This window comes from Primulina tabacum, chromosome 7, assembly GCF_025594145.1.
Source record: "Primulina tabacum isolate GXHZ01 chromosome 7, ASM2559414v2, whole genome shotgun sequence".
Lineage (NCBI taxonomy): Eukaryota > Viridiplantae > Streptophyta > Magnoliopsida > Lamiales > Gesneriaceae > Primulina > Primulina tabacum.
In genome coordinates this window covers 41791434-41816269 of record NC_134556.1, presented here as the reverse complement: position 1 = coordinate 41816269, position 24836 = coordinate 41791434, and the positions used below count along the sequence as shown (strand labels likewise).

Genomic DNA, 24836 nt, shown 5'->3' with positions numbered 1-24836 from the left:
TTGTCCAGTTTGGCTGTTCGCAAAAAGAATGATGAAACGAAAAATCATTTTTTCAATTCAAGTGTTGTTCTGAATAAATCTTGTCAGCTACCGTTTTCCATAATAATACAAGGAAATTACTGCCCGAACAAAAAGCTTCATCAGTTCAAAGAGTACAAGTAACATGATTTTTTTGTCTGCGACACTCCTAAGGGTTTTTACACACACTAAAGACTATTTTTCTTCCTTGCAGAAAGTTCATATATCTTATTCGTCTTCTTGAGTGTCATCTGCAGCTAGAAGATGATTCAGAGAAACTTTTGATTTCTTTGTTTCCGGCTGGTTCTCTCTTAATTCCCCTGCACCTTTTCTCTTGGATGTTTCGCCATTTTCATCTTCGGCAATTCTATCTCTGTCTAGAGCATCATCAACACTCCTTGTGGTCTCCTCGTGTGTGGATTCTTGTTTACCCTTTTCCCTCTTCTCATCACTAACTCCAACGGATTTACCAGATCCATTTTTCCATTCGACCAAAAAATTACTCACCTCTTCTGTTAAAGGAAGAAGATACTCTTCCATGGAAGCAGTTAAGCTCATCACCAGAGACAAAGACAAAAGAATGAAGGAGGAAAAATGGCTTCCAATTAATTCGAAAAGATTACAGAGTCAAGCTATTTATATCATTTACTGAGTCAAACTAATGGTCCATCTAATGACGTGTACATATATTTAACATCCCCCCTCAAGGTTGTAGTATGTTGAGTAATGCAAGCTTGGAAATCAGAAAATGATGCTGATCAGAAGCCAAAGCCTTGGTGAAGATATCTGCTGGTTGCAACTTTGTGGGAATATGAGCAGTGCGAACAACATTGTTACGCAGTTTTTCTCGAATGAAGTGACAATCAATTTCTATATGCTTCGTTCGTTCGTGAAACATTGGATTTGCAGCAAGATGAAGAGCAGAAATATTATCACAAAAGAGTGGAGGAGCCCGATCAATAGGTAGTCCCATGTCAATGAGAAGACCTCGAAGCCAAATAATTTCACATACAGTGGTTGCCATTGAACGATACTCAGCTTCAGTGGAAGAACGAGAAACGGTATTTTGTTTCTTAGTTTTCCACGAGATAGTAGAAGAACCAAGTTGAATGACATATCCAGTTGTAGATTTGCGGCTCATCGGGCAAGAAGCCCAGTCAGAATCACAATAAGCAGACAAATGAAGATCAGTATTGGCCGAGAGAAAGACGCCCAAGCCAGGAGATTGTTTAATATATCCAAGAACACGAAGAGCAGCCTGCAAATGGGACTTTTTTGGAGAGTGCATAAACTGGCTCAGGACTTGGACTGCATAAGATATGTCAGGCCTAGTGATAGTTAGATATATGAGACGGCCAACAAGGCGTTGATAGTTGGAGGAATCACTGAGAAGTGGATCAATATCTGAAGGACCTGCCAAGGATTTGGATCGATCAAACTCAGGAGTTGTAAGCTTCAAATGTTGTTCCATAGGTGTGGCAAATGGTTTGCAACCAGACATACCAAACTCCGACAATAATTCCAACGCATATTTGCGTTGATTCAAGCAAATTCCAGCCTTGGAACGAGCTACTTCAATACCCAAAAAATATCTCAAAGGTCCTAAATCTTTAATGTCAAAAGTAGCATGAAGATAACCTTTGAGTTTGTCAATAGCATCAATGTCATTACCAGCAATAACGATGTCATCGACGTAGACTAACAACAAGGTGATTACTTTCCCATTTTTCTGGAAAAACAGAGAATGATCATGCATGGATTGTGTAAAACCAGCTGCAATCAGTGCAAGAGAAAACTTAGAATTCCATTGCCTTGAAGCTTGCTTCAACCCGTATAAGGATTTGAGAAGTTTGCAAGCAAAATTCCTTTGTTTCCTTTCAAAACCTTGAGGAATTGTCATGTAGATTTTTTCTTGTAAATCACCTTGCAAGAAAGCATTTGTCACGTCCATCTGATACAAATGCCAATGTTTGGCAGCGGCTATAGTCAAGAGACAACGAACGGTAACGATCTTAGCCACTGGAGAAAAAGTATCATCATAATCGATACCATATTGTTGGGTATAACCCTTAGCAACGAGACGGGCTTTAAAGCGTTCAATGCTTCCATCCGCTTTATATTTGATTTTGTAAACCCACCGGCAACCAATTGGTTTCTTTCCAGAAGGTAAAGGTACAATGTCCCACGTACGATTGGTTTCCAAGGCAGCAATCTCCTTAGCCATGGCATCACGCCAAAGTGGGTCAGAGGCTGCCTCTTGATAAGATTTAGGCTCTGTGAGAGTAGAGATAGGTGCTAGAAAGGATTGATAACGGGGTGACAACTTATCATATGATAGAAAATCAGAAATGCTATGGGCAGTAGAACTGGGTGAAAGATTTGAGCAAACATAATCACGGGTCCAAATCGGGGGGCGTGATATTCTGGTAGATTGGCGAACAGAAGTAGTATGGCCAAGAGATGAAGGTTGAGGAGGATCGGGTATTGGAGGGGAAGAGACATCATCGTGAATCAAGGATGCTGGTGTAGGAAAAATAGAGGAGGATGGTGTCAGGGTAGAAAAAGGGGAATATATCCTCATGGAAGACGATATCTCGAGACACAAAAAACTGGTTTGTAGAAATATCTAAAAGTTTGTAGCCTTTTTGATGGAGTGGATAACCCAAAAATACATATGGTTTGGCACGAACATCAAATTTATCTCGTGGCTTAAGATTCGACGCATAGCAAAGACATCCAAAAACTCTAATGTGAGTAAAAGAAGGAGTCCTGTCAAACAAGACCTCAAAAGGTGTTTTATGGGATAAAAGTGGAGTGGGAATTCTATTAATTAGATAAGCTGCATGCAAAACACAATCGCCCCAATAAGAATCAGGAATGGAGGCTTGGAACTTTTGGCACGAGCTATGTTAAGTATGTGGTGATGCTTGCGCTCAACTAGGCCGTTTTGCTGTGGAGTATATGGACATGAGCTTTGGTGAAGAATTCCCAAGGATGTGAAGTATGTTTTGCAATCATGATTGAAGAAATCTAAGGCATTATCAGTTCTAATAATCTTAACTTTTTGATTGAATTGAGTAGAGACAAAGGTGAAGAATTGTTTTAAGCATTGAAGTGTATCAGATTTGAACTGCAATAGGAAAACCCAAGTGCATCTCGAAAAGTCATCAACCAAGGTTAGAAAATACCGAGCACCACTGTGAGTAGGAATTTTAAAAGGACCCCATATATCAATGTGGAGGAGTTGAAAAGCATGAGTGGAATTTGATCTTTCACGAATAGGAAATGGGCATCGAATTTGTTTGGCCATTGGACAAATGGAACAATGAGATATGAGAGACTTACTCTTAACAAAAGGCAAACATTGTAAACGAGAAACAGATAAATGTCCAAATCGTTTATGCCATAGATCAATGTTTTCGTTTACATGAGCAGAGAAAACAGAAGAACAAGAGCTTGAATTACAACTAGGCTGCACATTTGGTTGAATAGGTGTTGTAACATTGGTATGAAAACGATCAAGATAGTATAGTCCATGCTTTTGTCTACCAATCCCCATGATCCTCCCAGTCAAAAGGTCCTGAAATAAACAAAAACATGGATAGAATACAACACAGCAATGATGATCTTTGGTGAATTGGGAAATGGACAGGAGGTTAAAGCTAAAGTCAGGAACAAATAGGACTTTGGGCAAGGTATACGAAGGAGATAATTGAACTGAACCACAGGAAAGAATAGGAGTATAGTTACCATTAGGCAGCCTGACCGAACCAGGAGATGAAGCACAAGGCTGAGTCGATTGCAAAACACTTGAAGTACCTGTAATGTCGGCATTGGCCCCAGTGTCTAATATCCAATCGGTGTCTTTGGAAACAGTCATTAAGCTAGTGAATGTACCTGCTAAGTTAATTGTAGCTTCTGGAGAAAGCAAAGGTTGATCAAGTAACTTCAAGAGCTGCTGGTACTGAGCATCAGTAAGAGCATGAGCCACAGATGGAGCTGCTATTTTGGATTCCTCAGAAATGATGAAAGAGTCAGAAGTTGTATTAACACTATTGTGAGCCGAGAATCTTGAAGGCTTTTGAGTGAACTTATAGTTCTTAGATTGAGGAAACTTCTTATGTAACTTGTGTCCAGGGGGGTAGCCAATTATCCGAAAACATTGATCCTTTGTATGACCTATAACATTGCAGTTCTCGCATTTTACTGATTCAACCTTCTTATTTGATGAAGAATAGAAGGCAACAGAAGGCAAGTCTGCACTCGGATGAGATGAAAGGGCTACTCTATGAGATTCCTCTTGACTTATAATTGAATATGCTTGATTAACAGATGGCAGAGGGTCCAACATCAAAATCTGGCTGCGAACATGCCCATACATCTCATTTAAGCCCATGAGAAATTGAAGAAGACGTTGATGTTGATCATGATCGAGATATGCCTTAGCAGTAGCACATCCACAAGATGGGAGCGTAACCAAAGAGGAATACTCATCCCATAGCTTCTTCAAGTTTGAAAAATACATCGAAATGGAGGAAGAGCCCTGTGACAAATGTGAGATCTCACGATGAAGAGAAAAAATTCTCGATCCACATATTTTGTCAAATCGCTCCTTGAGATCTGTCCAGACAGCAGAAGCCTCAGTGCAATATATGATTCCACTAAAAATTTCCTTCGAGACTGAGCTCATCAACCACAACAGAACAATTGCATTGCATCACTCCCATTGATGCAGAGTAGGATGATTATCAGCTGGTTTTCGACATGTTCCATTGATGAAACCGAGCTTGTTCTTCGCTCGTAGTGCCAGTAGCATTGCCCTACTCCAAACTCCATAATTTTCTGTACCAATTAAGGGTTCTGAGACAAGCGAAGCTCCAGGAGCATCGGATGGATGCAGATATAGAGGATCGCTGAAGCTAAAATTGGATGTATGTGCCGCCATGAGTCAATTCGATCAGATGCGGAAGAAATTCAGCTCTGATACCATGTTAAAGGAAGAAGATACTCTTCCATGGAAGCGGTTAAGCTCATCACCAGAGACAAAGACAAAAGAATGAAGGAGGAAAAATGGCTTCCAATTAATTCGAGAAGATTACAGAGTCAAGCTATTTATATCATTTACTGAGTCAAACTAATGGTCCATCTAATGATGTGTACATATATTTAACATCTTCACTACTTGCAAGATCCTCAGCAGTTTTTCCAGACTTGTTCTTTGCATCCAGATTCTCACATTTCTTCAATAAATACTTGACGAGTTCGAGGTGAGAGCCTTGAGCAGCATAATGAAGAGCAGTCATGCCCTTACGATTATAAGATTTGATTGAGATGCTGGATGCATGAAGAATCTTGATAACCTCAAGATGACCCTTTTGAGCAGCAAAATGAATGGCACCCATGTCATCCATGGCAGCAGCACCGATATCAGCCTTGTTCTTGCAGAGATAATTTACAACCTCGGCATGGCCAGACCATGCTGCTAGATGTAATCTATGGTTCAGTATCACTTAAGTATTACATACACTTATTACAGGATGAAAAAACGGGACATGGAAATATAAGAAAATGTTCATACTAACAGTAATTTCAATGGTGGTATACGCAGTACTCTAAGAAGCTCAATTGTGAAACGCTTTCGTTCCTTTACTCTTATTTTCATGTCATGAAGATTCAATCCACCAACATCATAAAATGCTCATAGCTAAATCTTTGTGGGAAGTATTCGATTTGTCATGGTAAAAGAATAACGGGACAAAAAGTACATTCAATGATCTTTCACCCAAAGTTTCGGTTGAAAGAATATATGTTAATGATTCTACAATAGCTGTATGAAACTTTTTTACTTTTTAACTTCACCTGCCAAATTCTACATGAACAAGATGCACCAGACTCACGATAAAGGTCTGAAAAGTTTATATTCAATTTGAAGTTGGAAGACTGAAACAGTGAAAACAATAATCCGAAATAGACAATAAATGCTTATTTATGCAATCCAAAATCACCTCCTGACGATATGTGTCCGTCATAATTCAAATATCTTTAAAATGATTCCACTAATACACCATTTGATAGAAAGGCCTCAAAGATAATACATGTCGCTTGCAAGCAATTGCAATTTCGAATTGGAACACTTAGTGGTTGGATAATTGAACATTATTTTGGTAGAGTTAAAGTTTTCTAATCAATAAAGATCTGAAGACTAATTCATTGCCCGAGACCTAATCAAAAAGCACCAGAAAACTCACAATATATATATTTTGTGATGTTAATATTGTTGACAAAAATCCCTCACATAGCGATAGTTCAATTGCTCTAATTCAAAACCTCCAAACCTCACGAAAATCGACTTCGCATCACCCACATTATTACATCCGATGACATCGATTTCTAAAAAAAAAAGAAAACAAAACAATATCTCCAATTACGAACTGAGCAAACCCAAAAGAAAATTACAGAGAACAAAGATTCAACTGCCCAAATCAACCAATCAAAGTCCAGTCCATGATCAAGCAATCAAGTCTGGGCCCATCAAGAAATAAGCGGATGAATATGCATCTCCAATATAACAGATTAGATTTGGTCTGTCACAGTAGTTACAACAGAAATTCATGTGTCATGTTTTCATTTGTTATACTTGTTATAAATCAAGGATCAACAGTGTAAACAATCATTCACGATGAATAAAATTATCCAAGTGAGATAGTCTTCAAGCTTTTCTAACTTGGTGTCAGAGCCTTTAATGGCGGAGGCCAATTCTTCTGCTTCCAGTGTTCCTTCTAACCCCAATCTTCTTATTATCAACCCAGCAAATTAGATTACCTCAGTCAAGTTGAACGATGATAACTACTTGCTGTGGAACTTACAGGTTCTAGCCAGCATTCGAGGTTTAGGGCTGGAAATCTTTATCCTTGACAACCCACCAATCCCTTCTCATCTTATTTCCATAGATAGCAGTGAAGAAACAATCAATCCTCAGTACATCTCCTGGTGTCGACAAGACCAGCTGCTATTCTCATTTCTTCTTGCTTCTATGGCAGAGACCGTGCAAAGCCAAATGGTAGGATGTGAAACTTCATCTCAACTTTGGAGCAGGGTCACCCGTCTGTTTGCTTCAAGAACAAAAGCACGTATAATGCACTACAAACTTCAATTACAAACTCTCAAGAAAGGCAACATGCCCATGAAAGACTACCTTGGCAAGATGAAAAATTATATGGACACACTTGCCGCCAGTGGTCATCTAATAACAGAGGAAGACCAGATTTTATATGTTCTTGGAGGTGTAGGAATTGAATATGACTCATTAGTAGTTCATATCACCTCACGCACCGACTCTCTTAATTTCTCTGATGTAAGTGCATTACTGCTGTCACATGAAAGACGCATTGAGACCTATAATCTCAATGGCAACAGTCCTTCTCCAGCTATTCATACTTCAACCTTCACATCCCCAAAGAAGCACGAGCATTTTCAGCCATTCAGAGGCTCTTATCAGCGAGGAAGAGGCCGTGGCAGAAACATGAGGGGGGGGGGGCGAAATTGGCAACCCAACAATGGTCATCCGGTCTGTCAAATTTGTGGTATTACTGGACATATAGCACAAATATGCTACTATCGTTTTGAGAAAGATTATGTCCCAATGCCAAGGAATGTCGGTGCTGCAAAGACACCACAATATCAACATCATCATCGGTCCTCTCCACAACATTCACCATCCGCTCTCAACACCACTGCTTCAGAAGCTCCTGTTGAAGAATGGTGGTTCCCAGATTCAGGGGCAACCCACCATGTTACTCAGGAACTAGGAAACCTCACATTTGGTTCTGAATATTCAGGGAGTGGTACAAATGGGAAATGGAGCAGGTTTGGCTATCTCTCACCTTGGTCACTCCAAATTTCACTGCCCTTCTTCATCACGCACTTTTGTGCTTACTAATCTTCTTCGTGTTCCTCAAATTAACAAAAACCTATTGAGTGTTAGCAAGTTTGCACAGATATGCTACTATCGTTTTGAGAAAGATTATGTCCCAATGCCAAGGAATGTCGGTGCTGCAAAGACACCACAATATCAACATCATCATCGGTCCTCTCCACAACATTCACCATCCGCTCTCAACACCACTGCTTCAGAAGCTCCTGTTGAAGAATGGTGGTTCCCAGATTCAGGGGCAACCCACCATGTTACTCAGGAACTAGGAAACCTCACATTTGGTTCTGAATATTCAGGGAGTGGTACAAATGGGAAATGGAGCAGGTTTGGCTATCTCTCACCTTGGTCACTCCAAATTTCACTGCCCTTCTTCATCACGCACTTTTGTGCTTACTAATCTTCTTCGTGTTCCTCAAATTAACAAAAACCTATTGAGTGTTAGCAAGTTTGCACAGATATGCTACTATCGTTTTGAGAAAGATTATGTCCCAATGCCAAGGAATGTCGGTGCTGCAAAGACACCACAATATCAACATCATCATCGGTCCTCTCCACAACATTCACCATCCGCTCTCAACACCACTGCTTCAGAAGCTCCTGTTGAAGAATGGTGGTTCCCAGATTCAGGGGCAACCCACCATGTTACTCAGGAACTAGGAAACCTCACATTTGGTTCTGAATATTCAGGGAGTGGTACAAATGGGAAATGGAGCAGGTTTGGCTATCTCTCACCTTGGTCACTCCAAATTTCACTGCCCTTCTTCATCACGCACTTTTGTGCTTACTAATCTTCTTCGTGTTCCTCAAATTAACAAAAACCTATTGAGTGTTAGCAAGTTTGCACAAGATAATCACGTCTTTTTTGAATTTCACCCTCACTTTTGTCTTGTGAAGGATCTAGCAACTCAGGAAGTTCTTTTCAAAGGGAATTTACATAATGGCCTGTACAAGTTTAGTCTTGGACAACCTCTCATTCCGTCAACTTTTCCAGCAACATGTCTCTCAACTTCCCTCTCTTCTGATAACAAGGATCTCATCCAGCCATCAATCAAAGTGTCTCCCAGTCTCTTAGATAGGTGGCACCTTAGACTAGGGCATCCAAGTTTATCTGTTGTTAAGAAAATTTTATCTTCTTGTAATGTCTCTGTTTCCAAAAAAGAATCCATGAGTTTTTGCACTGCCTGTGAACTTGGAAAAAGTCACAAGTTACCTTTCACTCATTCTTTAACTCAATACTCGGCACCTTTTGAACTCATATACGCAGATGTTTGGGGGCCAGCACATACTTTGTCTAGAAATGGATTCAAATATTATGTGAATTTTGTTGATGCCTACAGTAGGTTCACTTGGATTTACCTTCTCAAACTTAAGTCTGAAGTGTATTCCATGTTCCTTCAATTTAAGAAGCATGTTGAAACACAATTTCAGAAAAAAAATAAGATATTACAAACCGATTCTAAAGGAGAGTTTCGATCTCTATCTCAATTTCTTTCATGATCAAGGCATAATTCATAGGTTCTCTTGCCCATACACATCTCAGCAAAATGGTGTCGTTGAAAGAAAACACCGCCATATTGTTGAGATTGGTCTTTCCTTACTTGCTCATGCTTCTATGCCATTAAGTTTCTGGGAAGACGCTTTCCTCACTGCTGTTCACCTTATCAACAGACTTCCAACTTCTGGTAATCGTGGTCATATACCACTCACGCTTCTCTATCGTCAAACTCCAGATTTTTCTTCTTTCCGTGTTTTTGGGTGTCTCTGTTTCCCGTGTCTCAGACCATATAACAACCATAAGCTTCAATTCCGCTCCAAACCTTGTATCTTCTTAGGATATAGTGCTGTTCATAAAGGCTTTATTTGTTACAGCAAGGATGGTCGGATTTACATCTCTAGGGATGTTAAATTCAACGCATTGGTGTTTCCTTATGACAGCATGTTCCACTCTGCTCCTAAAGATCACTCAGACACTACATTACTTTATTTACATCAACTCATCCCCTCCAACACACCTCATAACTCTCCCCTAAATCATCACTCTAATTCTCATTCATCTCCAGTTGGTCCATCTCCCATCATTTCCCCATCTCCATCCCCTACTTCAGCATGCTCAACCTCTGTCTCTTCTCCCAAAATTCATCACCCAATGATCACTCGATCCAAGGCTGGAATCTTCAAGCCAAAAATTTTCGTAACAAGTTGTTCTAGTCCTCGAGAGCCTGTGACTTATCTTGAGGCAAAAGGTTCTCCGGAATGGTGTCAGGCCATGAACAGTGAGTATCAAGCCCTAGTTCAAAATCAGACTTGGTCTCTTGTTGAAGCTCCAACTCATACCCCGATCATAGGCTGCAAGTGGGTCTTTAAACTCAAAACTAATCCTAATGGATCGGTTGCTCGGTATAAGGCTCGTCTCGTGGCAAAAGGGTACTCCCAAACCCCTGGTTTAGATTACACAGAGACTTTTAGTCCAGTTGTCAAGCCAACCACTATCCGGCTTGTGCTCAACATTGCTATCTCCAAGGGCTGGAACATTCGTCAAGTTGACGTTAATAATGCCTTTTTACATGGACATATTGATGAGATAGTCTACATGCGTCAACCGCCTGGCTTTGAGATCCAGTCACGCAACTCCCAACTCGTCTGTAGATTGCACAAAGCCATTTATGGCTTAAAACAAGCCCCTCGTGCTTGGTTTGACAAACTCAAACTTGCTCTAACATCAATGGGTTTCTCAGCGTCCAAGGCCGACATATCTCTCTTTGTCAAGTTTGATTCCAGCTCTATTCTCTATGTTCTTATATGTGTGGATGACATCTTAATTACAGGAAATAATAGCTCTCATGTTCAAGACTTGATCTTACAGTTACACACTCGGTTCTCTCTTAAAGATCTTGGAAATTTGTCTGTTTTCTTGGGTATAGAAGTGATTAAATCTACTAACCAATCGTTAGTTCTCACTCAAGCCAAGTATACTCGAGATCTTCTTGCCAGAACTAAGATGGATAAGGCTAAATCTCTGCCTACACCGATGATTACCAACAGCAAGTTATCTGCACATGATGGTGAAATCTTTGAAGATGCTACCTTATATCGAAGTACAGTCGGCGCTCTTCAATACCTTGCTATTACACGGCCCGATATTTCTTTCAGTGTGAATAAAGTGTGTCAGTTTATGCAACGACCTATTCACACACATTGGAAAGCGGTCAAGCGTATTCTTCGATATCTCACAGGAACTCTTGACGTTGGTCTCCATCTCACCTCGTCCTCTAATCTCAGTCTTGTTGGCTACTGTGATGCTGATTGGGGAAGCGATATTGATCATCGACAATCCACTTCTGGGTTTTGTTGGTTTTTTGGAAACACCCCTATCTCTTGGAGCTCTAAAAAGCAAGCCGTGGTTTCACGTTCTAGTACTGAAGCCGAATAACGAAGTCTTGCCAATGCTATATCGGAACTTCTTTGGATACAATCTCTTTTATCTAAACTTCATGTTCTGCCAGTAGCACCTCCCATCATATGGTGTGATAATCTCAGCACCATTGCATTAAGTGCAAATCCAGTCCTTCATGCTCGCACAAAGCATCTTGAGCTTGATCTCCATTTTGTCCGAGAGAAAGTGCTATCCAAGGCTATCTCCGTTCGTCACGTTCCAACTTATGATCAAATAGCAGATATTCTCACTAAACCATTGACCGCTGCATCTTTTCTCAAATTACGGTCCAAGCTCAGAGTTCTTCCTTTACCACTGCTGAGCTTGAGGGAGGAAATTACAGAGAACAAAGATTTAAGGCCCAAATCAACCAATCAAAGTTCAGTCCATGATCAAGCAATCAAGTCTGGGCCCATCAAGAAATAAGCGGATAAATATGCATCTCCAATATAACATATTAGATTTGGTCTGTCGTCACAGTAGTTACAACAGAAATCCATGTATCATGTTTTCATTTGTTATACTTATTATAAATCAAGGATCAACAGTGTAAACAATCATTCACGATGAATAAAATTATCCAAGTGAGATAGTCTTCAAGCTTTTCTAACTAATAAAACAGAAACGAATTGCAATCGTGTTTGCAAAACATAGAGATGAAGAAGATAAAACAAGAAAAAGGTAAATCAAAATAAAGAAGCATACGGGGTGCGGGAGTGTCTGTCACGTGAGTTAGCGGCGAGAAGGATCGGCGCTGCATACTTCTTGCACAGCCTTCATGTCTCCCGATCGAGCCGCCTGGTGCAATTTTTCGTCTTTGAAACTTGCACCAGCCGCAGTTGGCTTCTTGCCCATTTCTCCAAATAATGGCTTCTGTATTTGTTTTTTCAGATCGGAGGAATTTACAGAATATGTATTAGAAAGCTTACTACTAGATGCTCCAGGTTACTGAGACAGCCACCAACCATTTCTCTTGCTATACATCAGTTTCCTAGTTAAAAAAAAAAGAGGTTGTTTCATTAATTATTAATAAAGTGTCCAACTTTTAATTTCAAATATCTGCAACCAACTGAATATGATTTTCTTCTCGCAATATATCATCTACAGTGTCATTTCTTATGACAAACCCACCCCTAAATTATCTCATTGTCGTCCCTGATTTTAGTTTTAAATGGATAAAACTTAATTTTCATTGACAATAGCTTTATATGATATAAAATAACAATTGCATTTTATCTCAATTCTATCATATTTTATTCGACACTTTTGTTTTAAAAATTCATTATTTTCTTAAATCAATTTTTGGTTTTCCAAAACATTTTCTTAAATCAACTTCACTAGATAATGGTAGTGAGAATGTGACACTCTTCAGTAGATCCACCGTCCACACATCCAACAGATCATTTCAAGAAAATGGAATTTATACAATTGGCATATCTCCATTGTAACATCCTCGAATAAATACATCACGTCGCCTTTATTACAATATATAAAGGGCTTTTGAGCTGAACATACCAAACACCTCTATCTCCTAAACCCGAGTGGAATTCTGAGGCGAACCTTCGACCATAATGCAACATATTCAACTAGCATCTTTCACAAAATTGAACACACGGAAAAACTCAACCTGTATGCAACATATCTAATAACCCAGCTAGTCTACTAAAGTCTCGTTCTCCCGAGAACCTGTATGAAAGTCCGGAAGATCGGGACTCGTGGAAAATCTAAGCCACCTCTTCTTTTCACACTGCTTAAGACAGGGGTACAGTATTAGCCCGAGCATGACAGCAACGAGGCTAACAATCATGACTTTAAGAGAAGAAAAGGCCAATACCACACCGATTAATATGGTTGGAGGAATGCACAACAAGATAGCACCAACTGTCCCTACTGGTATCTTGTAAGGCCGAGGTGCAGTAGGGGCGATCATTCTAAGTCGTATGAACGCTATAAATTCCAGCATCATTCCAAAGCAATACATGAAATTTTCCGCCGCTACAATTTCTTGAAAGCTCAGCCAAGAAAGCAGAAGCACACCTGAAGCAGAAAACAAGATCCCAACTAGAGGAGTTCCATATCGAGATCTCTTAGCAAAGAATTCAGGAAGCATCCCTCTTTCCGCCATGCCAAGAAGCTGAAATGAATCACTGCTCATTTCCGCCACAAACATCCCCATATTCGACATAGCGGCGGCTCCCTGAATCCACCATCTCAGCCACACTCCACCTATAACTTTTGCCACATCAGAGAAGTACCCATCTGTCCATAATTCACGCTGCAGAGGGATAGCTCCTGTCCCGGTTAGTAGAGGAAAGAAATATCCAAGAACAACAAGAATTAATGCATAGAAGAGGGCGGTTGGAAGAGTTTTTCGGGGATTTTCTACTTCTCCTGCCAGTGTGCTTATGGAGTCCCAATAATTCAGATTCCAGAAGAGCGTGTTGAGATACAAATTCCAGTCCACATTATGTATGTCTGCAACTAGCCATCTTTTAGGCTGCAATTTCGGGATTGAAATGAATCCCATGACCACAAAAGGAAGAATCGAAAAGATTCCAAGAAGCACAGCAACCCATCCAACAATAACTAAGCCTCGATAATTCATGTACGTTAGGACAACTGTTAAGGCCAGCACGGCTAAAACCCTTGGCAGACCACCACCTAATGCAGGAATCCCAGATTTTAAATAATCAAGAAACAATACTGGGTAAAGGGCATTATCAATTACCCCACTTAGCCATTTCATCCACCCTTGTTGAAAACCCCAGAATGTTCCCAAAGCTGACGAAACCCAAACTACGTAGCCACCATTTTCCGGAAACATAGTGCCCATTTCGGCAGTTATCAAGGCTTCAGGAACACTCCATATGAGAGGGAATATCAAGAAACCAGCAAGAGCAAGAAGAGGACCAGCTGCATTAACACTATCCTCAATACCGAATGGTCCACCCGATACCTCGTAGAATATGAGGAAAACAAGTGGTAAGACTGAGACCTTCCTACCATGATTTGCTCTAGGAGAATGAATTGTGTTAATTACTACGTATTCTGCACCATTATAATCCCCCATTGCAATAGACGTTTGCCTACTGCCTGCTTCCCTCAACTTCTGCATTCATTTTCCGATCATAAAAAAGGGAAATGAAGTTGCATCTCGTTTGAGCATAAATATCATGGAAACATAAAACGAAAAAAATCTATGGAAATAATTAAAAGAAAAAACAGTAGGCCTAATCTTGCAAGAAAGAGATCAAAAGGGCAGTAGATAGCATAACCATTGGAAGGGCATCAAGCACTAAGGCTCGTGGTTACAGTTGAGTCTAGATGCAAAGCAAAAGTTTAAGCAAGCACTTAATCATTGTGAGGCATCATAATTGATGCTATAGTAGAATCCACACATCTGTAAAAAAGCCCTTGACATATACACACCAAAGTTGGTGTTTCATCTTGTATTTCCTATTCTTGGAGTCAAGAAACACTTCAAATATGCCTTGAGCCTTTAAAGCACACCAAGGTTGGTGTTTCATGATCAAGGCGTGTGACTTTGCCTTGGCTTCAGTGTGTAAAACGCAGAATTTGTGTCTTAATAAGCCTTGAAATCAATTGTGTAAAAACGCAGAATTTGTGCCTTGTTAAGCCTTGAAATCAAGTGTATGTCTTGTGGATTAATAATACGGTATATAGCATGTCATGAAATCAAATGAACATTTCAATATAGAGAACTATGATAACATAACAAATAATCTGACTGAAAATTTGTGGTGGTAACCTTATCTAGAAAAATACAATCTTGATCAACATTAATGCGATCGAAACAAAATACCAACCAAACATCACAACAGTAAATCAAATTCAAAATCAACAACCAACCAAACATCACAACAGTAAATCAAATTCAAAATCAACAACCAAACAGCAATTTTCTTGAAAATTGAGTCAAGTTTATTTTTCCCGGTCAAGCAAAATGTAAAGCCACCTTTAGCGCGTTGACGGATTCACAACATTTAAAAACTAAAACCATTTGATGAGAACTCACACGGAAACCGGACACAGTCGAACCAAACAACTAAAATATTTGAATTCCGGCGAAATTTTTTGAAAAGTGCAGATTTTTATCGTCAACGGAGTCGTCCCTCCATCGCAACACGTGGTGGTGCGGGCACATAACCAAAAACGCAGAAACTGAGATGGGTCAGTCAACAACCCCACTCGAATACATAAATCAATCCATTAATCGACAAGAATTACCGATTAATTCAGATCTAAACCAGAAAATAAGGTAAAGGAACCATGAGAGACCATGAAACACAAGAAAGCTTATTCGGAGAAACCCATGCGCTGTGCTGCGCCATTGTAGAATCGAAGAACTTAGAATTTCTGATACGGCAATAGCAACCCACTGGATTTAACATCAAGAAATTAGCTGCATGTTAACTTGTCACAGTGGCAGGACGTGTGAGTGAGCACCCCCACGCCCTAATTCCAATTCTAAGACCAAAGGAAACTTTAGCCAAAGACAAAGAAAACCGACATTATGGGCTAAGCCCACTTCATTGAAACATTTGATCCAGGCCTGTTAAACTCCGCCTAAGCATATACTACACTGGACTTGTGATTCTAGCATGTTATTGCGTCAGTTCGAGAGTAGAATAAAATATAATTGTCACAAGTTTTGTCGTCATAAAAAAATTATATTTTTTATTCTTCTCATTATTTCAAGAAAAATGAAACAAACCTTATATTTGATTAAAATGATGATTACCCTTGGCCTATTGACTAAACAGATTGGGCCTACTCGCGATAACTAAAGATTTGGTCTGTGCATGTATGTATTACATGTAGGAGGCATAATCATAAAGATACTAATTTTTTTTTTAAAAAAAAAAGATGAACATCCACAAGTTGCTATAGTGAAAGCTTCTAATAATGATGAAGAAAGGGACAAAAATTGGGAACACTATTTTCAACCCTTCGTAAATAAAGCTAAGCGATTCATATATCATGCCATTGAGGATCTACATTTGCAGACATCGATTTCATCAACAAATTTTTTTTTAAAAAAAATCGAAAATCTATAGTTTGAAAAAGTTTATAGAGTACTTGAAAACCTGTAAAATAGTAAAAAGCTATTTTGCGTTATTTCTGTGTTCCATAAATAATATTTGTTTGGACGTTCTTGAGAGACGGTCTCAAGAATATTTATCTGTGAGACGAGTTAACACTACCGATATTCACAATAAAAAATAATATTGTTAACATAAAAGATAATATTTTTTCATGGATGATCAAAATAAGAGATCCGTCTCACAAAATACGACTCGTGAGATCGTCTTACACAAGTTTTTTGTCTATTTAACTTGTTCGCTAACAAAAATTTCAAATTCCGAATCTTTTGAAATCATTCCTTCAAATTTAATCGATAAGTAAAGGCACCAGATTCAGTACCCTAACCAGCTCAATATCCTATTTTCAGTTAATCCAACCAATAAATAAAAACGTCATAAAATTCAAACCCAAATAAATATGTTAATCTTACTACTATTATTATTAATTGCAGTAATAAACCCAAATCAAATATCAGTTGGTAACATGCTGCCCCACTGACAGATTTGAATCTTCGGTGTAATGTTCCTATGGGCTGCTACCATATCCCTTGCATCGAAACTTAGAAATATTTACACCGTATAATATAATATAATATAATATAATAAAACAAAAAATAAATAAATAAATTAGGCAATCAAAAACTTGAAAAGAACACAGTAAATCTTGGGACATGATGTAAAGAAAACAGTCAAAGATTACTGGATAAACGATACAATTAAGTTAAAATATATATATTTACCTGGTCCGGGTCCTCGCCATTAATCTGCGAGCTCTGAGTTTTTGGGTCGTGGTTTTGTAGGGATGCACCAGTCGCTTGATTGCTTACCGATGTATCTGCATGTATTTCAGAATCGCCTGAATTACTGCTTCTTCTCTCTTCTGATAAGGGAACCATCGAGAAACCAAAGAAAATACTGATTTTAAGGAGAGGAGAAAAAATAATGGGTTGGTTTCATTACATATATAGCATAGTATATCTGATGATATTACATTGTATATATAGGAACAAGATTTTGAGAGCGAAAGAAAGGTACAAGATAAGTGAAGGGGGCGTAGGGCCACTGGTGAGCATGGTTAGAATAATTGACTTCATGTTGTAATTAAGTACTTTGGTTGTTTATGAGAAAATTATATTTAATATATATATTATATTATAATTCTTTTTTTTTTTACTTGTAAATGAATAAATAAAGCTATTGACATAATTTGTATAATTATCGATGTTGACTTAATGACCTAGAATAGAAAAATCTAATTTTGTAAGAGTGACAGTTGTCCCCACTTCTCATATCAGGTTAGGCCTCGAGACAATAATTTTGTGATATATATATTTAATCTCATCTAATTAATGAAAAAATATTATATTTAATGTTAATATATTAAAATTTATGTGTCAATCTTGGCGTTATGTACACATCGTATCAAATTAATTATTTATGTTTTATTAAAAAAATAATTGTTAATGTTGGTTTTGTTAAGGAATTTTTTCTATTTATTATGTATAAATAAATACGATAAAAGATGTAAAAAGAATCCTCGGTATGTCACACGAGTCAAAACAATCTTTGGTAAAACCCGTGTGTTAAATTTATGAAAGATGGGATTGAAATATTATGATTTTTTTACGAATATGACAAAACACGTGTTTCAATTACTTAAATACAAAAGATTAAATTTTTAAATTTTAAAAAAATATTGGAGTAAGTATCTTGTGAGACGGTCTCACGAATCTTAATCTGTGAGACGGATCAACCGTACAGATATTCACAATAAAAAGTAATACTCTTAGCATAAAAGTAATATTTTTTCATGCATATGGATTACCCAAATAAGAGATTCGTCTCACAAAATTCGACCCGTGAGACCGTCTCACACAAGTTTTTGTCAAAATACTGAATAAAAGATAAAATAATTTTTAAAAATTAATAAAAGGTTTCCAAACTGATCATGGTTACAAATATTTAAATTCATTTATTTGGGTTTAGAACCTGTTTGTCTCGAAAATTTGCGGGCGTGCCAGGCACGTGCTCGTACCAAATTTGTGAAATAATCCGACTTCTAATCAAACGTTGCGAATCTTGATTCGATCGTTCGTTCTAATTCCCTCAAAATGGCTCCAAAAATAAGAACTTGAAATGACGAATGTAATGAAATTAAAGGGGGAACTCATAAACAACATCAACATATGTTATGCCGTTATAAATTCGAACAAAGTTTTTACAAGAAAACTGGAATAAACATCTGAAATCTATGGAAGACGATCGCTGATATGAAAGCAAAGTTGCCGAGAAGTTGCTGTAGATTTTTGTGCGAATTTGTTGTTGAGGGCATTTTTCTGATTACTCTTTCTGCCTTTGTCACACTCCACGGGAAGTTTCAACCGCATTCCACGATTACTCCACGTCTTCCATATTGGGTAATGGATGTAACCTGCGGCAACTTTCTTTCACTGGGCTAACTGCAACTCCGATAGGCTTTATCTCTTGGGCTTCTCTTTTGGACTTCTCTAAAAAAAAATTTAATTTTTGGCATAACGGAACCATTTAATATTTCGTTAATGATTTATAACTTATCTGACTATATAAAATAAATATGAGACGAAGTTTCGATTTCGAGACTCGATAACAAACTCATCCCATAAAAACATAAAAAACCATGCAACATTGTTTGCAACTCACTCATGTGAATACGATGACTCATACTGCTAGATACATACGTATCCATATTACGTGTCTGTTTATTAGTTTATATTTGTGAATAAAAATATACGAAGTAGAAAGTTATTTATTATAATATTTTAAATTTTAATGTATAGATAACTGTCTATTAGAATTTTTTGTGGCTTTCCGGCTAGTCTAGTTATATAATTTTGGAATGTAATATATTTATCACCTTTGGATATTAATTTGGAGCCATAATTTGTGGTCAAATGGCCTTTCACGTTTCTTTTAAGTTTGTACATTCATGCGATCTGTATGAGATCATTAAAATATTTACGTCCTTCTATCACCTTAACATCAAATAAACTAAACAAAATTAATAACACAAATATTTACTCACATTATATTGTCTCACGTATCAATTTTATGAGACAAATCTTTAACCTAACTCGATCCATGAAAATATATCATTTTTTATACTAAAAAAATTATTTTTCGCTGCATAAATATGTCAAGTCGGTGTGTCCACTTACTCAACTAATAATAAACGTAAGAATTTTGTTTGTCTATAGTATAAACATGAGTTTAGAAAAGTGGTTTGAGTAAATTAACATCAAACGTGAAACGTATGTGAGGAGATTGTGACCTTCGAAAATAATAATAATTTGGTGACCGACATTTGTTAGCGAGCCAAATTTATTTATATTCACTACACAAATGATTAAATAAAAATATATAGAAATAATATACTTTGTCTAATACTTTGTATTAAGTTGAGAATAATATAAATTAATGTTTATGTGTCACTTTATTTTATTATTAAATGCTAAAATATGAAGTTAAATCAATGAGAAGAATCAAATAATATGTGTGTATATTAGACGGAACCACTCACAGCCACCACTAGCAGACATTAATGATTCAACACACACAGCGTGCTTTGATTGTCATTTTTGTGTCATTTTGGAATATACCGAGTCTTGAACTTTTTGCAACACTTGATTTATAGTGTTAGTGGAATTCTGATTACACTTTACTAATTACATAAATAGAACCAATTTCTAAAGTTGAAGAACGAAAATTATGACATAGCACGCGTGAGTTGAATAAAAATCAAAATGTATTTTTATAAACGAATCACATGATAATTACCTTGTTTTATTTTCTGAAGTAAATGCCTGGTTCAAACATATTTGACAACAGTTTGTGGGATATTTTTCACATTTAGAAATACATTTTCTTTGTCAAAACACAATTTATAGTATCTGTTTTTTTTTTTTTCAGAAATAGAAAATTGAATTGGAACTAAATTGTGAAATGAGTTTGGGAAAATGAAAACATGTTCCCTAAATCCAACCAAACATGGCCTGAATGTTAAGGGGGGAAAAAACATACAAATTTATCTGCCCCATCTGGTGCTGCCTACTACAAGAACAGGAATTTTATGCAAAGAATCAGGATCTGTCATCATATTACAAGACGTTCAATAAAACCGAGGGAACTAATCTAGATTTTTTGATCTGACACACAGAATTTTCTTGAAATTCATTTAAATAAACAGTTGGACATAATCCCAAGGAACAAGTTATCATCTCCTGGTCCCTAGTTTGATCTAGCAGCAGCATAGATTAGTAAGCAAAACTGCTATCCTCACAGGACCACCAATCTTTGCATCGCTTTTCATTCTATCGAAAACCATAAACGCTGCAATCATCAATTATTACACAAACTCCATTGATATACATTGGCAATCTACTCCTTTTATCTTGAAAACTCCACAAAATTTTTGATGTACTGAAATTCCTGCCAGGCCCTTGAGTTAAAAACCAGTTCGATTCAATCCTATCCTTTGGCAACTGTTTTTTCAGGACCACGTGCATTGATTTGGTCAGGACCGTTTCAACCACTTAAGGATAATTGATCATCGAAAGTGACCATACTTTTCTTGAAAAATCATTATCATCGAACAAAAGGGTACCTAGAGATGTAGTACTCTCTTACACGAGAAGTACCGTCTCTGGACAAAATGCCTTCAAGATCTCCTATTATTCTGGCCAGCCATATCTCTAAATTTCTCTGGATTTCTTTGAAGTTGTTTCTGATAGAGCCCATGGCTCGCATCGTGGTTAGTTTAGCCTGGCCTTCGAAATCCTCTCCATGGTAAGATTTTCCAGCTTCAGTTTGTAAAGCCATCAGTTTCTGATTAGTTTCAGAAGCACGTTGCTGTAGTCGAAATGCTTCAAGTAAAAACTCTGTTTGTCTCTGTGTACGGAAGTCTGAACTGATGGTGGGCTCGCAGGGATCACTAGCTTGCTGTAAAATCAAGGCCTCACATAAAAAAATAACCTTGGTCGAGGTGCCAATTTATATAAAAACCCATAAGTTAAATAAGGCACAAACTTAGAACTACGAAATCCCAGTTTATATGGTTCACTATTTGATAAATGCCACGTAAATATGCGTGTTAGAAATTACCATTTTTGTGCACAGATCATCAATTTTTCCTGCCAATGTTTGATACCTCTTGGCCTGTTTTCTCATTTGAGATGGCACCTTTGATAGATCTGTCTTGCCGATTCTTTCCAAATTTAGCAGTTCTTGCTCGAGTAATTTTAGTTTAGAGGAAACTCCAGTAGAGTCCGCATCAACCTTCCAAGGCGAGTCTCTTCTGAACCAAAAGATGACGTGGCTTTCACATTTTTTACATGCTTACAGCATCATATTTTCCAAAAAATGTCATAAATAGTGAATTTTACCTAGCCACAAAATGCTTCATATTGTATTGTGATTCAAGGGATTCATATTGCATATTCTGCATACGTAACATCCAGGAATCAACGTACTTAACCAAAATTTTTTGTCAGAAAACATAAATATCAACAAGAACTCACTTTGAATTTCCACAAACCAGTTTCTTGATAAAAGATGGAGCCGTGAGTGGGGATAATCACAAAGGCAAGCAATATACAAGAATATTCAATCATTTTAGATTGATGAAGCCATTTACTATCAGTCAAGAGGTAATCTGGATACATGTTTAACAGTTCAAACGAAGACCAATTAGACATGCCAAAAATCATCTTGTCCAGGCACGAAATGCATCGAAAAATTTCAGAGGCAAGATGTAATCACGTTATTTTTTTAAAAAAAATTTTTTAAAGAGTACTCACACATTTTCATGAGAAGGAATGTTGGAAAAACTGCAAATGCGCATGTCCGAAAAACCCCATTTAAAATATAATAAGAAAAAGGCATCTATCAATGGAAAATCTGAGAAAATTTGAATTATAAAAGCCTGATCACGGAAATCTTCCATATCACCATATGACAGCAAAGTTTCAAGGAAATAATCAATTGCTCTCATTGCAACGGAATTGGTTTCCAGTAGTGAGAGGCAACAATGCATGAGAAGTTAGTGGAGAGAAGATAAGGTGTCGGGCTCCACAAAAGCAGAAGTATGGTTGGAGTGAGAATGCAAGAAGAATTCCATTAATGACTCTGTATATGAAAAATATTGGACCACTGAAAGAAAAAAGAAATAGAAAAGCAAACTCTTGATCATCATACTTAGATAAAGTGAGTCAAGACAAAGATTTCACAACTTGAGGACAAGAGGCCGGACAAAGAGGGTAAAACTTTGCGCAATCTAAACAAACATGAGTAAATACTAGAGTATAAGATCCACAAACAATTGCACTTTGAACTTGCCAGACAATTACGCCAACTGGTCCAAAATCCAATCTTGTTTTTTTCAAGAATCAAGCTTTCCCATCAAGAACCAGTTCAGGTTCAGATGCCTTTAATTTTGCATACAAGATAATGATGAGGAGTTCAAACGCAATTTTTAAGTCGACTCCTATTAAAACTGTAAAGACTTAAAATCTTTTAAGATAAATGAACTATTCATAATTTTTAAAGCAGCCAGAGAACCACAAAAGAATGAGAAGTGGATAAAAAGAAGTAGAAAAGGCTTCTAACTTTGTGCATCAGCCTAATCAAGTTCCCCCGAGACCTCAAAAGGTGAACCCAAAGGGAAAATTGTTCTATTAACAAGGAAGACAAACTCCTCGAAATTTCAAGTCTTGTAGACAGAAATTTCGGTTCCCTATGACCAAATAATCAATGTTTCTACTTCAAAGTTAATTTCCATATCATAATCTCGTAAGGAACAAACTAATACTTCATAGACACAACTCCACCACGACACAAAAGAAACCACAGGAAGAAACTACATTCATCTTACCTGCCAGGGACTTGCTTTTTCAGACCAGATTTTTGAAGTTGCAGAATTCAAGAAATCTGAAGTAAACCCTCTCGTACTCTGCCCATAAACAGTTCCCGTTTCATCCAACCCAGCTCCCAGAAAACACTCTTCTACTCCCAACTCAACCCCTTCTGACACCCCATCTTTCCCATACCTCACCTCCATGTCACTATAGCAATCTCCACTACTACCCTCTACCTCAAAGTTACTTCTGCTCACAAAATCCAGCATTTCATCTCTCTCACCAACTTCCCTTTTCAAATCTTGAACGTTACCCTCCAATTCAGCCCTCACACTTTCAAACTCTTCAATTTTACCCTTCAAGAACGCTATTTCTTCACTGCCCTCATCGATCTGCTGCAACAGTCTCTTCTCTTCCTGCTGCCATGCGTGTCTGTGGCTGGCAAAGATTTCGACAACTCTTGCATTAGCCTTTGAGTCCTCTTTCCTTCTCGAGAGAAGTTGCCTCAGCTGCTCTTCAGCTCGCCTGAGCTCAAAGGTGAGAGCTTTATTATTTTCTTGGAGTGTAGAGAGCAAAGAGATGGAGTTTTTAGGCAAGGACCCGAGAAAAATTGCGAAAGTGAGGCCTAAATATGAGGACAACAACTTCTCATAACGCTGATGATCACTGACTGGCTGTTCTTGGTTGTGATTTTGGTGTTCATGGTTTTCTTGGTCGTGGTATTGGGCAGCCATTATTCGCTGGCTTCGCTCAGGATTTTTGGGGGCAACTTTTTGTGTTATTTTTGGGGTTTTGGTCTTTTAGGTGTCTTTTGTGTTGTGGACTTTAAGGTGTGATGCCCTTTTTGTTTTCTTCCTCCATTTCCGGGTTTTTTAAAAAATTAATATATTTTTAAAATTTATTTATTAAAATATAACAGATTCTAAAACATTATGAAAGTATGACAATCTAGAGTTTGGAGTTCCGATTCACTGTCCCGGTCAGAATCCGGGACAAATTGACACGGATTCTAAGAATCCGATTTTAAATTTTTTTAAAAAAAAAAGAAAATTGACGACGGTTTAAACAAAACCGTCGCCGTTTTCGACGGTTTTACCAAAACCGTCGTTAATTCTCAAAATTTAAAAAAAATTTAAGAAATGTTATTTCCTAAACAATAATAAAATAACGTTATTTCCCAAACAATATTTCATACTATTGAATCAAATAATTTATTATTGTTTGGGAATCTTAATTGTTTTGGGATTTAGAAGTTGCGGTAACATTTTTTAACATTGTTGGAATTAAACAAATTAAGATTTTCATGTTCCTCTTAAAAATGTGAAAACAATTATTTATAGCTAGAAAAGAATTTACAATTTTTTTAACATTTTTTAAACATTTCATTGTTAAGTTACGGTAAATTTAAACAATTACATTATTTATACTAATGACAGTAATTTAAATATATTTATTTATAG

At 37.5% G+C, this 24836-nt stretch overlaps 4 protein-coding genes across 10 annotated transcripts; all 4 read right to left on the bottom strand.

Annotated features, from left to right (window-relative positions):
• Positions 1-13: 13 nt before the first annotated feature.
• On the bottom strand, positions 14-6467 carry LOC142552275 (uncharacterized). Its single transcript, XM_075661997.1, has 3 exons — positions 5601-6467; positions 5190-5511; positions 14-525 (listed from the first exon to the last, which is right to left on the bottom strand). Exons 1-3 carry the CDS (start codon positions 5678-5680, stop codon positions 247-249), a joined length of 681 nt encoding a protein of 226 aa, XP_075518112.1. The 5' UTR covers positions 5681-6467; the 3' UTR covers positions 14-246.
• Positions 2928-5056, bottom strand: LOC142552274 (uncharacterized). The gene is made up of 2 exons (XM_075661996.1): positions 3769-5056; positions 2928-3598 (listed from the first exon to the last, which is right to left on the bottom strand). Exons 1-2 carry the CDS (start codon positions 4706-4708, stop codon positions 3564-3566), a joined length of 975 nt encoding a protein of 324 aa, XP_075518111.1. The 5' UTR covers positions 4709-5056; the 3' UTR covers positions 2928-3563.
• Positions 6468-12760: 6293 nt separating the features above from the next.
• On the bottom strand, positions 12761-17500 carry LOC142552273 (putative polyamine transporter At1g31830). 6 transcript variants are annotated; one of them, XM_075661990.1, is made up of 2 exons: positions 17230-17500; positions 12761-14490 (listed from the first exon to the last, which is right to left on the bottom strand). In XM_075661990.1, the coding sequence occupies exons 1-2, from the start codon at positions 17383-17385 to the stop codon at positions 13039-13041; spliced, it is 1608 nt and encodes a 535-aa protein (XP_075518105.1). In that variant the 5' UTR covers positions 17386-17500; the 3' UTR covers positions 12761-13038. The 6 variants fall into 6 exon arrangements, with proteins under 6 accessions (XP_075518105.1, XP_075518104.1, XP_075518107.1 ...); XM_075661989.1 differs by having other exon boundaries at positions 12761-14493; positions 17230-17498; XM_075661992.1 differs by lacking the exon at positions 17230-17500 and adding an exon at positions 15684-15917.
• A 3183-nt stretch (positions 17501-20683) lies between these two features.
• On the bottom strand, positions 20684-24220 carry LOC142552272 (uncharacterized). Of its 2 annotated transcripts, none has more exons than XM_075661988.1 (4): positions 23394-24220; positions 21907-21962; positions 21626-21815; positions 20684-21463 (listed from the first exon to the last, which is right to left on the bottom strand). In XM_075661988.1, exons 1-4 carry the CDS (start codon positions 24108-24110, stop codon positions 21110-21112), a joined length of 1317 nt encoding a protein of 438 aa, XP_075518103.1. In that variant the 5' UTR covers positions 24111-24220; the 3' UTR covers positions 20684-21109. The 2 variants fall into 2 exon arrangements, with proteins under 2 accessions (XP_075518103.1, XP_075518102.1); XM_075661987.1 differs by having other exon boundaries at positions 21626-21818; positions 23394-24217.
• Positions 24221-24836: the final 616 nt, after the last annotated feature.